The 15,227-nt window shown below is 38.7% G+C and overlaps 1 protein-coding gene across 1 annotated transcript in view; it reads right to left on the bottom strand.

Annotated features, from left to right (window-relative positions):
- Past1 (putative achaete scute target 1) overlaps nucleotides 1-15,227 on the bottom strand; it is a 122,170-nt gene that overhangs the window by 94,198 nt on the left and 12,745 nt on the right. Inside the window, exon 3 of the mRNA XM_067141976.2 lies at nucleotides 4,359-4,523. Within this exon, the coding sequence (XP_066998077.1) occupies nucleotides 4,359-4,523 (165 nt within the window). The remainder of the gene's footprint in view (nucleotides 1-4,358; nucleotides 4,524-15,227) is intronic.

Here is a 15,227-nt window from a genome sequence, read left to right as displayed (position 1 = left end):
TGGGCAGGATCTGCCTTCAACGCTGCCAAACCGGCAACTGATGGTCATGGGAGATTACGGAGAAGCAGGACTCATCAATGAACATGATGAGACGCCAGTCATCCTCTGTGCATGCCTCGCAGGCGTTTGTGTTCTGGTGTCAATGGCAACTGACGCATGGGGCGGTAGGACCCCAATCCGACAGATGCGAGTCGTCTAGACACTGTGCGGGAACTCGCAGGATGTGATGTAGATTTTGATTCCCATAGGGAACCTAGAATATTTGTCCTGAATGAGTAAATTTATAATACCAATATAATGGTCCGTTATTGGACATTATAAATTTTCCAGCTAACTCATTCTTGGTTGCCTGCGTTTCGCCCTAGTGTGCTAAGTTAGGCTCGTCAGTTGGGACTTAGCACACCACCCAAGACGCAAGGCTAGTGCATACCGTGGAGGCCACTGCATAGGCTATTTGAAGCCATCAGCAGTGCCAATGCACTATGAGAGCTATGTCACATTTCCAAAAATAGATGCCTGCCTGGCCATCAAATGATGTAGATGTTGATTCCCATAGGAAACCTAGAATATTTGTCCTGGATGAGTACACTGCATTGGCACTTCCGTATATAGCTTTCAGAAATACTGCCATTCTGCAGATCATTTTTGTCCACAGTCGCACAGCTATTCACTGCTTTTACGTTTATGCGACTACTACTTGTTACGTTATGTTATTTTATGTTGTTTTTCACTTCACCGAAAGACTGTTGCACTAGACACCAATCCATGACAAAAGCAGGCAACAGAAGTAAAAACATAACTGGAGGCAACTCATTATTAAACCAGAGGTAACAGAATAGAAGTTTAGAACATATGTTGGGAATTTTTGTTCAGCTATGAATGTTATGCTCATGAGCATAGAAAAACATCGCTATCCCAATATTTTCAAGAACTATTTTCTAAGAGCGAATCTCAAACGTACGGTATTACTTTTTATTATCTGCAGGAGAAATCAAGAATTTATTAAGAGCCTTCTGAATTTGTGAAATCCAAAGTAAGTGCTGTTTTTGTATTGCTGTAGAATATGCGAGAAAACTGTAGACACTACAGAAAATTCATAGTTTCCATTTCTGTACAAGGATTACATGACAAAGCAAGCAGGATATTAATAAAATAACTACACTATAACTCTACATAGGTGTATCCTACTTTTTAATAAGAGTAACAGGTTAAACTATAGAAAATGTAGTTAAAAATTAGATTTTTACTTTTTCCACTATGCATGACAACTGCACTGATAAGCTGGAATATTGCCTGTTCAAGGCGAGATCAGTAAGGTCAACTGAGACTACAGAAATGTAGTTTAAAATAAGACATTCTTATAATACTATGCGCTAACAAAAAACTGCCATTAAATGTATGAGAAAATGATTTAATCAGGATAGCACAAAAATAAAGCAAACAAGACACTAATAAAATAACCACTACAATTCTGCACTTAGGTGTATCCTTATTGTAATATGTTAACTGAAAAAATAGTAATGTATTTGAGACTAAATAGTAAAGATTCAGCTGATGGTATACAAAAAAGCTAGGTTAGAAGTCCAACATGATGCAGCTTGGATGCCAGAATTTAATAAACAAGGCAGCCAATGTTGGGGCATTAAACTACAGTGTAAGAGAAGGCTGTGAGCCCTAACTTCGCCACACACAAAGACATAAAATATATATTGCACAGCAGCATTTTCTAGATTTGAGTGGACAAAAGTTTAATTATGCAAGCAAAGCAGTGCGTGGACATAAGCCCCCAGGTTAGAGCCATGAAGCAACCTACAGGCCTCTAGTATCCCCTGCACAACAGCATAGGTCTGCAATTTCAAAATGGGCACTTCTTATTTTGACCAGATGTGGCCGCCCTGAGGCCATTCTTCACAACTGGACAACAGCAATGCATGAAATGGTTGCATTTGGCACATTTATAAAGTCTTATTTTAGTCTATTTAAGAAGAAATACTTCTAGGGTCAGACTGGTGGGTTGGCAAGCATAAAGAATCTCTTCACTGCTATGCCAGGTATCTCTTTGCATCGTTTTTATATTCTAGGACCGATTCCACAATTTAATTGCTACTGATCAAATACTAATTTGTTTTTACCATATAGTAACAAATTTAAACTGCCCTAAATGGTGAAACATCTCAAGTACAAAGGAAGACTTCTAATACAAATACTGAATTTATCTCGAAACTATGCCAGAGACTAACTACAAGTAACAACAAAGGAAGTGGACGATTAAATTTTTAAAGTCTACTGTACGCCAACAGTAGAATATTTTAATACGAAGGGTAACAATCACCGACAGTGCAAGGACCGTTCATTATATTGCCAGTGATTGTATATCACTTCGAACTCTTCATAAAGCAAAATTCACACGACCATTGTATTATTTTATTATTCTGTATTATGTATTTTTATTTATTGTATTATTCAGTTATAAGCATCATGATAGTTGCAACGGATCTCAAAGTGTTCTACATGTATCTGCAAAAACTGTAAAAATGCAGTTAGTGGAATGTAAACTTATTATTATTATTATTATTATTATTAACGCGCTATACGAATTAGTGCATGTAGTACCAAGGCCTGTATGAACGTAAAAGATGTGGAATTGCGATTGGCATTTAAGTGGGAAGAGTTACGATGTAAAAATGTAAACTTATGTACTCGTCGCAAGGTAGCTCTTTTCAGGTACACCCAACAGAAGTAAACTGGATGTAGCTATTTAACCACATACAAGCTCTCCTGCCAATCGTAAATTTCTGTTAGTACTGGGAACTGAACCCAGCTCCCCCGCACCGACAATGCCAGCAAACAGCGCTAACCGTTACATTATAAATGTTGACAAGTCTATGTACTGTAGTAATGTCTTGTGAAGTGTTCTACCAAAAAAATGGACATTTAAATAGAAAAGAATATTGTTTTCTATTTCCCCCAACTCAATATCTAAGCAAAGTAAATATAACCTCTAACCTACAGCACCAACCAAACCCCAAGAGAACTGCTCAATGTAAAAATAAGAAACCTCAATATCATTGTTACTTCTACAATCGCCAAACACTAAATGAGCCACTTTCATAAAAATCAGTTTTACTACTTCATAACTAATTTATTACTACAAAAAGACTATGCACGTTCAAAGCTGGCCATTCACAAGCACGCCCAACAACAGACCATCATAGTATTCATAGGACCAAGAGAAATCTTGAGTAATTGAAAGGTTTTGTCTACAGGAAAAGTATGTGGATACTAGATGCAGTCCAAATATAGAAAATAGGACAATTGTCGGAAGATAATGGGAACAAGGCTTTTGTAAAATACCGATTAAATTCTTTTTTCATTTTCCCCGTATTCAACGAGTGCGTTATCAGTTTTAAACATCAATTTCCCTACCTTGGTGGCTCGGTCATAAACCTTCAGATCACAACATAACAGGTTATATCTCTGCTGAAGTCAGTGGCATTTAAGGAAGTTTACTTGCAAATCCATTTAGAAACTACTGAATCAAATGTGCCTGAAATTTATTTCTTTAACATTTTCAAACCAGACTTATGTATATTCCACTACCAGCACAACCATATAATTAAACAACTGCTAATTTCTCATGCAGCCTCCAAGTACAAACTTGCAGCTGACTTGACAAAGGACCTATCTTATGACAAAATTGTCTCAACACAGTTTCAAAAAGGGGTTTAGAAAGAATGTTTAGATTCATTGTTTAAGGTTCACTAACCTTGTTGTCACAACAGAAACTTGTAATCTGAAATAGATTAAACTTTACTACCAAGGGTGCAAAAGAGAGGTTAGGAATACTACACACGATGCAGCTAGCACAACGTAATAACATGCTACACAAGGCTGCCAACTTAGGTGTGGCTAGTGACAACACTATTGGTTGCATTTCCCAGACTGACAGCCTCAGTTTTAATTTCTGTACATAAATAAGAATACTTCTAGGGGTACGCGTTTGGTTTCCTGCCAAGTGTAAAGAAAGGATCTCTTCTCTGCTACTTAAGGTATCGTTTCATCATTTTTGCAAAATTTTCTTCTTCCTAAACATGCATCCCTGCTAGCAAAGTGCTGTTGAAATATACTTTTAAAACTATTCTAAATATATACATAAAACAGCTACTTTTCAGTCTTGTTGGAAGGAAGCAAACCATTAAATTATAACCAGACTGCAACAAGGAATGTGGTCAAGTATTAAACCACTCAGCACAGAATAACTTGGGAGAATTAAAGAGGAAATTATGATCCAATATTAGACTAAACACAATATGATGTACTTTACAGATATACATGTAGACTTCTATGCAATAGCTTACCTGCATCTTCTTGAGGTCTGGAAAATCACCTGGAGAAATCTGATGTTCTCTTTGCAGCTGATCATAGATTTGACCCAAGTTCTTGATCAGGTCTTTCTTCTTCCCCTCCTTCCCAAACATTGAGGGCATATCTTTCCTTAAAGCACTAATGATATACGCATGGACCTAAAAAGAGAATCGTGGTCTTGGAAAACAAACATTCAACTAATTCACAGAATGATCAATAAAAGTAGGATAAAAGTTAAAAATTATTAGGCAGAAAAATTGGCATATAGACAACTATATAGGAGAGGCATACAAGAAAAATCAATGGAAGCAGTGAATCTATATAGTGGCAGAAGTATGTAAACTGAACAGTAAGAGGGTTTTTCACTGTTTCAACAGACTACAAGCAAGATTAAAATTTAGGCTGAATTACAATAATTATACAAGTAAACGCATGGAATAGGCTTTGACACATTCAGCCGGACTGGACAACCGCAGAGTTCCCAAAATTCTGACGTCCGCTGTCCTTTTATGAAACCTAGTGGCGCACAATGCAATTCGAGATACATGTGTCTTTATATTGCAGTGCGCATTTTGTGCAAGGAAACAGTAATGCTTCAGCTTTATTAGGATTGTATACACTGTGTACCACAAAAATTGGTGCACAGAAAGCTTGTAAATAACAGTCATCAATAACTTCCTTTAATTACAAAAACATAGAATTTATCTACTTAACCATATTGCAAGATTACAAAATTGCATATGACTTAGTTATAATAATGTTGATTAATTCAATGCCAATACAAACTGTCAGAATAAGAAGACACAGGTTTCACAAACAATAAAATGTTTAAGAAAGAAAGCAGTTTCAAATCAAGGTCTGGTAATCTTATGAACGTTAAAAGAAACAATTAGGCCTAACCGAAAACCATATCTCTCCGCAAACAATATACAGGGAATGAATGAAATAGTGTATTAGAACAAGCTAAACACATTGTTGGTGTATCAATTGCGTAATTTTCACTACGTGGAGACCCGCTTTGTCAACTGGTGTGCTGTCGTGGCACCTTGTTTCAATTCTTGATAACAGAAAATGAACCTTTCTCTGGTTAGCCAAACATTTCCTCCTTTCTTGAAGCTGGTGATTTTGCTTATGTGGGGATTGCCTTCCAGCTTCTGGTATTTGACCATCATTGGTGTTTACGTTTGATCCAAACTTCTTAACAGTTGAGCAATGACTTCTTCTGTGGAGTGGAGTATGTCACAATTTTTATTCTATCCTCCAAACTGTATGTACAACCAATACATTTAAAATTCAGGTTCCAAGGAGAAGCTCTAGAGCGACTTTCTTGTACCACGCTAATGTTTTTCTTAGCGAAATGTAGTACACCAACACCTGGTCAGAATAATTAACACCCTTCTTTGCACCATTGTAAGCCATTACAGAATTAGGAGTCATGAAAATCACCTTTTTTGTAAGTTTTCCAGAATTTACCAGACGATGCTAATCATCTAGGCATGTTGAAATCATTAATACGGCTCTTATCCACCCACTTTGTTACTTTTATGCTCCTATTTCCTTTAGACAAAATCTGACCTTTTGATAGTTTTTGACTAGTTACCTTTTTTGGGTTTCCTTTATGTTCAGGCCACCGAGTCCAACAAAGGTTTTATTGACGAGTAGAACCTCAGCCAGTTTTACAGAGTTATAAAAATTGTCTGCTTGAAGGATAAGGCCTTCATTCAAATAGCTCTCCATGAAATCCATGACAATTTTCACAGCATGACCTTCATTTGCAGTCACATATGTCTTGCCTTTTACTTTGAAAGTGCGCTACGGCAGCTGCAGTATGAGAGGCACACGCACAGTTCTTGACCTTGGAAGCAGCCTGCATGTGTTCGACCTAGCAAGCATGAGTCGCCCGTCAATCTCAGCTCTTAACATGGCGAGACAGTTATCATTGCAACACAGTGTTTTCACATGTGAAAGTTATTTTAAGAACAAGTCGGCTCGACGTGTACACGGTGCATTTGTTCAGCAATTTCCTGGTGGAAGTGCCACCTTCACAAGCACAGATTCACGTAATTGTAAATAAACTTTAAACTACTGGCTCAGTGTTCAATAAAAAACATGCACACGCACACACAGTTTGAACAGATGAAAAGCTACTCACTCGTGTCAGCCAGAATGTGGTTACCAGATACAATGCCTCTAATCCAGGAAGGACAACACTTCCAGCATCTTTTGTAACGTAAGATTTCATATAAGATCGTATACTCGCTTAAAGCAGGGCAGCCGCGTGCTGAGGCAGCTGCCATAGCGCAAAGTACAAACACCAAGTTTCCATGGGGAGTGAAATAAATTTCAATACACTTTTCGTACTCAATACGTTACCTTTTCCCATGTAAGATTTTATCCGTAATCGGCTCGATTAGAATACGATAGTTTTGATACTCTTAGATTAAGGCCGTACAAGAATAATCTGACATATAGCGCTTGACAGCAATGGCCAACCCTAACCAAAGTAGAGTAAATGAAGAAGTCCTTTTGCATTATTACCAAAGGAATTTCAAGTCCATGATACACTTTTTTTATGTACAGCCTATAGCCCGTGCAATCACCTAAAGCAATAGGAGTTGCTAAAGCTGTGGTATTGTGCCTAATAGTGTATCACATTTTGCAAGTTTAATCCATTCATTTGAGAGATGGGAGAATGAACGATTGGAGCGACGGAGGGAAACTATTCTTCCTGCAGCAGTTGCAGGCACAGAATAAGGTTTTTTTTTCCAGTCAAAGCTAAGCAAAATGAAGCATATGAAAAAAAGGTGGTACTGGGTAAAAGAAAGGAGTAAGGACTGGTGGGAGTACAAAGTTATTCCACATAAGATGATTGGTTAGACAACTTCAGGAAGAGTTCCTTGACATAAGTTCATATGTCTGCATCTTACTGTGAACCACACCTCAAATCAAACAATTTTTTTGTGAGCAAACGAATGTCTGTTGAGAAAAAATTGCAATCGCTTTGCATATACTAGTTTCATGTGCCGAATATAAATTGTTGCAAATCAGTTTCCGTCTAAGAGCTTGTGTATTTCCTTTTCTCGTATTATTTCCAATAACGTTATACTCTCCTCTGGCATCCACAGATTCTACTAATACTACACATGGTAAAATATATGAGCTGAAATCAACTGAACTGGAACAAAATCTCAGGAAGCACATGATAAACTACAATCGAGCATCCGTAGCATTTTCAAATTGAATTCAATATGTTCTGCTTTTCCATGATACTATATTCGTATGGAGAACGATTCGATCCCACTTTCTAGTAGGATCGACTCAGACTCAATACGAACCGAGTCCCTGTTTTCATGAGTTATTCAATACAGAAAGTGCATTCAAATAGATTTTAATTCCCCATGGAAAAGTGTTACCTGTGCGTTCGGTCTGGGTTTATACGAGAGACCCTGTATATCCATTAGTGGAGCATACCTTGTAAACGTTTACTCCATATTTAAGGGACCTTTCAGGGAGATATAGCCTAAGTAGCAGACGTCCCCTACATGGCACCATCAACTCATCAATAACTAGTGACTCAACAGGCACAAGAATCTTTGAACTTTGCATTCAGTAGTGTAATCAAGATTTTGATTTTTGCTAGGCGTGATTCAACAATAGTTGGTTCCTCGTTATTATGGAAATTCAAGCATTTCAACAGGGTGTCAAATTAGTCCCATGTTGCAGTTTTCTTTATAACCTCATTTCCATACATAGGATTGTTAGACCAGTACTTTTTCCTCCAAGCAGCAGTTTCACTTTTTCTTTCATGCAGTCATTCCATTTAGCCATCAGTGAGGGTCTATTTACTCTTCTAGAGGCAGCATATTGCCTTTCACATCTGTTAGTTTCTAAAACAAACTTAGATTTAATCACCTAAAAATTGCTTATATACTGTAAAAGGGTCTGTTACATCCAAATTATACTGCAGCCCTGGCTGCCCTGAAAAAGGATATTACCCATAAGTAGCTTTCAAAATATTTTTTACAGGATTATGGATAACTCTTGCTACCATTTGTACTGGATCACAGCCACTCCTTTCTGCATCACTTTGTTATTCCTCACTTTCTTCTACCACACTTATAAGATCATTATCACTAAGTACCTGATGGTAAATATTCATTTCCAGACACATGTCACGAAGTTCAGACATACATATGCTTATTTAATATTTCTTCAATCTTGTCAGGATCCATAATAAATATTTAGGCCTACCACAAATTAAAATAGGAATGTGGATTTACTCTTTCAAAAACAGTGCCAGCACAAAGTACCGTTTTGTGCTGTAGGCCTACGAAAATTATTGATAACATGAACAATGAACTGTAAATTATTTCAATATTTTTCAAACGTGTGAGGTTTACCGATACACTGAAAGAGTGCGCTAAAGTGCATAAAATTTTATTAAAACTGTTATAATACGCAACCTGCCCACTGATCATGGGGTTTCATGTGAAAAACAATGTTTGTATAAAAACTCAAATGTCGTCTTAAGGAATGGAATGCTAAACACAAAGCAATTTTTGAGAGGTAAAACTTTTTAATAATGTACCACCGGTGGTGCACGTCAGGATGAACGTGTTAAGAAGTGCTAACAGCCAAATAATAACCAAAACTCCAGAATAAAAAATTACAAGTAGTGCTTACAGAAATCTTTCCTATTTTTGCTATTTGTTTTAAGTCACACCGACACAGATAGGTCTTATGGTGACGATGGGAGAGGAAACCTAGGAATAGGAAGGAAGCAGCCGTGGCCTTAATTAAGGTACAGCCCCAGCATTTGCCTGGTGAGAAAATGGGAAACCATCTTCAGGGCTGCCGACAGTGGGGTTTGAACCCACTATCTCCCGGATGAGAGCTCACAGCTGCGCGCTCCTAACCGCATGGCAATCTATTTCCTAAACAAGTCTTATTTGCTGGAGCATAGTGAATACAGAATAGCCACCCCATCAGTTATCTTGAACGAAGGTAAGAAGATGTGGTTGAAGAATCAACGACCTTAACACATTTGAGGAATTTGCATAGGGTAAAGAAATACTTTCCTATGCAGAGAATGGATCAACAACCAAAAATTTTCCTGTAACCTTGATATTAAAAGAGCTTCAAATTCAATTTTCAGATATTTACAAATTCAATTTTCAGATATTTTCTTAGAACATTATGGCCACCTACCTACTAACAATACAAACCCATCCAGGTGATAGCGTCACCCGACTAGGAATGACTGCTAGTCACATGCACAGTGCATATAGTAACAGGGAGCATGCTGTCCGTGTGTAGGATGGGGAAGGCATGCGATCCATCTGAATTTGACGGGGGGCAGATTGCGATGGCCTGGAGGCTCAGCACGAGCATTTCAGAAACTGCATAACTTGTCGGGTGTTCGAGGAGTGCTGTGGCGAGTGTCCTCAACAAGTGGCAAAACCAAGATGAAAGTCCAAACGTCGGGGGAGGGGGCCACCCCTCATTACAGATGTCTGACGTCGTAGGCTGTGCAGATTGGTAATACAGGACAGGCGGTGAACTGTGGCGGAACTAACATCAGACTTTAATGCTGGGTAGAGTACAAGTATGTGAACACACAGTGCACCGAACACTCCTACGCATGAACGCCCGCAGCTGCCGACCCAGGCATGTGCCAATGTTAACACCACGACACCAACAACTATGATTGAAATGGGCACATGACCATTGTCACTGGACGTTGGCACAGTGGCTGAGCTTTGCATGGTCTGATGAATCCCGTTACCCCCTCCATCATGCCGATGGGAGGATGTGAATCCGTCTTCCAGGGGAACAGCTCCTTGACACCTGTACTACGGGACGGAGACAAACTGGCAACGGCTCAATTAAGCTCTGGGGAACATTGACGTGGGCGTCCATGGGTCCAGTCGAGCTCATGTAAGGTGCCATGACTACCAAAAAGTATCATACAATGGTTGCAAACCACGTACACTTATTTATGACTATCATGTTTCCCAATGGCAGTGGCATTTTTTAACAAGATAATGCACCATGTCACAAGGCCAGGAGTGTGATGGAGTGGTTGGAGGAACACAGTGGTGAGTTGTAACTGATGCGCTGGCCAACCAACTTGCCAGATTTTAACCCGACCGAACTAATCTCGAATGTGATTGAAAGTGGCGTCAGAGCTCATCCCCCACCCCCTCCCCAAAATTTACAGAAATTAGGCGACTTGTGTTTGCAGATGTGCCAACTCCTTCCAGCGACTTACCAAGGCCTTATTGCTTCATACCAAGACACATCGCCGCTGTTATCCATGACAAAGGTGGACATACACTGGCTATTAGGCAGGTAGTCAATGTGTTGGCTGAACAGTGTATATCCTTTTCCTTCTGAAACTCTTAGTAATGTTATTTGCTTTATGTCCCACTAACTATATTTTTAAGGTTTTCTGAGATGCCAAGGTGCCGGAATTTAGTCCTGCATTAGTTATTTCACATGCCAGTAAATCTACCGACATGAGGCCGACTTGTTTGAACACCTTCAAACATTACCGGACTGAGCCAGGATCGAACCTGCCAAGTTGGGGTCAGAAGGCCAGCGCCTCAACCATCTGAGTCACTCAGCCTGGCCCTGAAATTCTTGTTAGACGTAAAACTTCTATGATATATATGATTAGACAAGTAACCAAAGTTATACTACTATGAAAACCCCAAGTGATAAAACAGGTTGAATTTTCAGTATACTTAGATAGCACATCTCTATTCACATCTACTTAGAAAATTTAACATTCAACAAGGATGATTTAAATAATAAAGGGACATTCCCATCTCGTAAGCAAACACTGCATAGTTACTAGCTTCACATAACTGGCACTGAATGTCGGCTGTAACAAGTGCCCTTATTTTCTTGGAGCAAGTGGAAAGCCATACTATACGTAGTTGCTGAGTATCTGCATAGCCCAAGATCAAACCACTGAACAGACTTCTTGGTCAGATTAACAGACAACAGCATATGCAGGCATTCCAAGGGTGCACAAATTCCTTGGTTTAAGTTCCCAGAAGAAGGATAAAGAACAAATTTGAAGAAAATTATTCTACTAATGTCATTCTATGCCATCTCAGCATGGAACATACCACTTAGCTGAGGAGCTCTTACTTTCCTGCAAATCTTCCTAGTCCAAACTTAGCAACATTTTTGCCATGCTATTTTTTTTTTTTTTTTTTTTTGTCAAATCACCCAGAAAAAATCTAGCTACTTTTCTTTGGATGTTTCCAGTTCTGAAATCAAGTAATCTGGTGGGGGTCCCATACACTGGAAATATATCTTAATTGCGCTTTTACCAGACTTACATGCCCTCTCCCTTAGATGATTACAACACCTAAATATCCTCGACTATATGAAGAGATCTGTAACCTTTATTTACAATCATGTTTGTGCGATTACCCCAAAGAAAATCTTTCCTCATTAACACCTAGGTACTTACAATGATCCCATGAGGAACTTTCACCCCATCAAGGCAATCATTAAAACAGGGGATTTTTCCTCTGCGATTCGCATCCCGACTTCACCCTGTTTACCATCATATCACTGCCTGCTATCCATCTTGTAACACTGTCAAGATATTTTTGCAGTCACTCATGGGCCCTCAAAAATTGCACTCACCCACGTGCCAGTGGCAAGTTAGTTTTTAGCGAAAATTGTCACCAATCTATTTGTAACAAGTTGAGCGGAAGCACAGTTCATTACTTGAAGTGCCACATTCTGAATTTCTTGTGCCTGCCTCGAGATAACACCCTAACAGCATTTTATGGCAATGAGGAAATTGCTCAATTTATGCATTTTATTTATGGTGACATAAATAAGGACTTTTTTGCTATCAGAATGGCTTCAGCTAGAGAACAGGTGAAAAGAAAGGCAAATATCTTCAAAGGTATTAGGCAAGCTATTAAAAACTCTTTACACAAGTTTCCCGAGTGATTGAGTGTGCCTAAGAAAGTGTTTCACAGATTCAATACAGTATAACAACATCTGCAAAAAAGCCTTCTCAGACTCCAGTTTATTACTTCTATCAGGTCATCAGCCCAGGAGCAGGTTGGATCCTCAAATAGCACCACCAAAGGCTATGCAGTTATTGGGGAAACTGCAACAACTGATGGCAGCACCAAAATGAGGCATACTAGGCAAGATGAAGTATGAGGTAGTTTGCCACCGCTTTCTTCAGTGGGCCAGAAAGTGTTATTGCAGCATAACTGACCGTATGAGCAACACCTTTCATAATAATCAGAAGCACTGTCGTGCTCTGAATGTCATTACTCAGCACTACCCCTACCCCAGCAGCTTCCGTATTGTCACAATCATTGATGAGACAGACTTTGGTGGAAGCTACATTTTGCTCTGGCCTGTGCCAAGAGAAAGATCAAAAGTACTGCATCCATCAAGAAATTGCTGCAGGCAGCATCATATCTTATATAAATAAGAAGGTCCAGTAATAGTGTCTTGAATTCCCCTCTTAATGATTATAGGATCAGGTAATACTTCACCTATATGCTTTTATTCTCAGTTCTATTTTCTAGAAATATCACCCATTCACTTTTGTCTAGTCAAATTGCACTAATTTTTGTCGGTCGTTTCCCAGGATCCACCCTATCAAAAACCTTTGATAGGTCAACTGTGACAGTCCATTTGACCTCAAGAATCTAAAATATCTGCTATATCTTGCAGGAATCCTACAAGTTGAGCTTCAGTTGAATAACCCTTCCTAAATACAAACTGCCTTCTATCAATCCAGTTAATAATTTTGTAAACGTCTAATATAATCAGAAAGAATGCTTTCCGAAAGCTTTTGAAACACGTCGAGCTGACTGGCCTGTAATTATCAGCCTTTTGTTTTATCACCCTTCCTTTATACACTGGGGCTTCTACAGCAACTCTCCATTTATTTGATATAGCTCAACGACCTAGAATGACAGGCACAAGCACTGCCTGGCTGAAGCTAACTGAACGAACGTCCGCCACGTTGTCAGTGGTCACATAAGCAAAGGGGACGTGGCCGTCGAATGACTAAAAATGTTGAAAATTCGGATTATAGTATCACTAGTGCAAAATTAAAGACCATTAGCTGAAAGCTTAGAGCATTAATAATCACAGAATGGGAATGGCGCCACTTCATCCGCATTGTGGCACGAGGCAAACATCATGATCAGCTTGATTGTAGGGTAGTTTGAAAAGGATATAAGGAGAATTGTCATACAATGACATACAAACAGGCTACAAATTCGGAACACGAGCGTAACCCTGCTTGGCTACTGCTGTTAAGCGTAAATTACAATTAAAACCGTGGACATAAATGAATACTTTATGAAAGTCCTTAAACTAAAGTGACCTACGATACCTTATAACCTCATTCTGATCGTATTTTTAAACTTAACTGCTTCCCCGTGAGTACCACTGTAATTGTTTAATGTATTTTTATTTACTTCTTTATTTACTTATTTATTTATGCTACTTGTTTAACATCACACTAAAACCTCAAAGGCTTTGGAGACTGAAGGATGGGAAAGGGCTAGGATTGGGAAGGTAGTGGCCGTGGCCTTAAGGTTCAGACCCAGCATTAGCCTGGTGTGAAAAAGGAATACCATCTTCAGGGCTGCCAACGGTGGGATTTAAACCCACTAACCCCCGAATCAAAGCTCACAGATGCGTGACACTAACCGTACGGCCAACTGGCTTGGTAAAAATATTTATTATAATGTAGGGGCCTTTTTATTTTACCTTTTACCTTATACTGGGATTACTAGCTGAAAGGTAACCTTGAAAGTTGTCTATTATGAAGAGTAGCCTAAATTTAAATATGACGCATCAACAATAAACACTTCATAAATTTCATAAACACCAGTAAAATACTGTATTTACCATGCTTTGTTTATGTTTGACTGAAATAAGCCTACATCAAACCAATGCTCAAGCACAAGACAGTGACACACAGTCTTCAGGATCGTTATGGAGAGAAAACAAGAAAGAACCTGCATATCAAACTTCAATGAATTATACACCAACACCAGATGGCAACAAAAATTAACTCAAGGGCAAAGATAAACAGGTACCAAGAAATTATCACTTATGATAAGTCTGCAAAAGGGAACATTATCAATCACCACACTCTGATTAGTACAGCCGTATGCGTGAGCATCTTGAATGAGATAATAACTTTTCATTTCTTAAAACTTAGGTTGTTCAGTCACCACACAATATCCATGTCACCTGATCACATGTTCTCGCGCCAACTCTGTTTTGACAACTCAAAACATGGCTGTCCTTTAGGAACTTTCCTCTGAAAGAAGCACTGATGTCAGGCATACAGTCCCTCTATGTTATTCTAGCTGGTTGGTATAGCTCCTTCGTGCAAGCAGTAACCAGTTAAGTACTTCAGAAATGGAACTATATCCCAAATCACTGCCTTTAGTATTCGCAGAAATTTTTTTCAATTCCAGCTGCTTTTCTACTTTTTAACTTTTGTATCTTATTGTAAAAGTCTTATTGTCTGTAAATTTCAATACTTCACCTCTACCAAGATGTCATCCTTGTAACCAACAATCTTTACATACTGCTGACTGAATACTTCAGTCTACTGTAAATTGCAAAAAAATCACCACCCCTACGCATAACCCAGGTATTGTCCAACAAGAATAACAGCATTTGATAAGAAGGTTCATTTATATCCAACAAAATTAAGGAAGATTTGATGCATACAGCAAGTTTTATATACCATATCTGCAGCGTAATTGACACTTTTCCTTTGAAAAGAGATCTCAAAACAAAAGGTTCGTCACATGCCAAACTTGTTTTCATTACCTTCATTT

This window comes from Anabrus simplex, chromosome 2 (assembly GCF_040414725.1).
Source record: "Anabrus simplex isolate iqAnaSimp1 chromosome 2, ASM4041472v1, whole genome shotgun sequence".
Classification (NCBI taxonomy): Eukaryota; Metazoa; Arthropoda; class Insecta; order Orthoptera; family Tettigoniidae; genus Anabrus; species Anabrus simplex.
The sequence above is the reverse complement of the archived record's forward strand: the minus strand, read 5'-3'. Positions and strand labels throughout refer to the sequence as shown.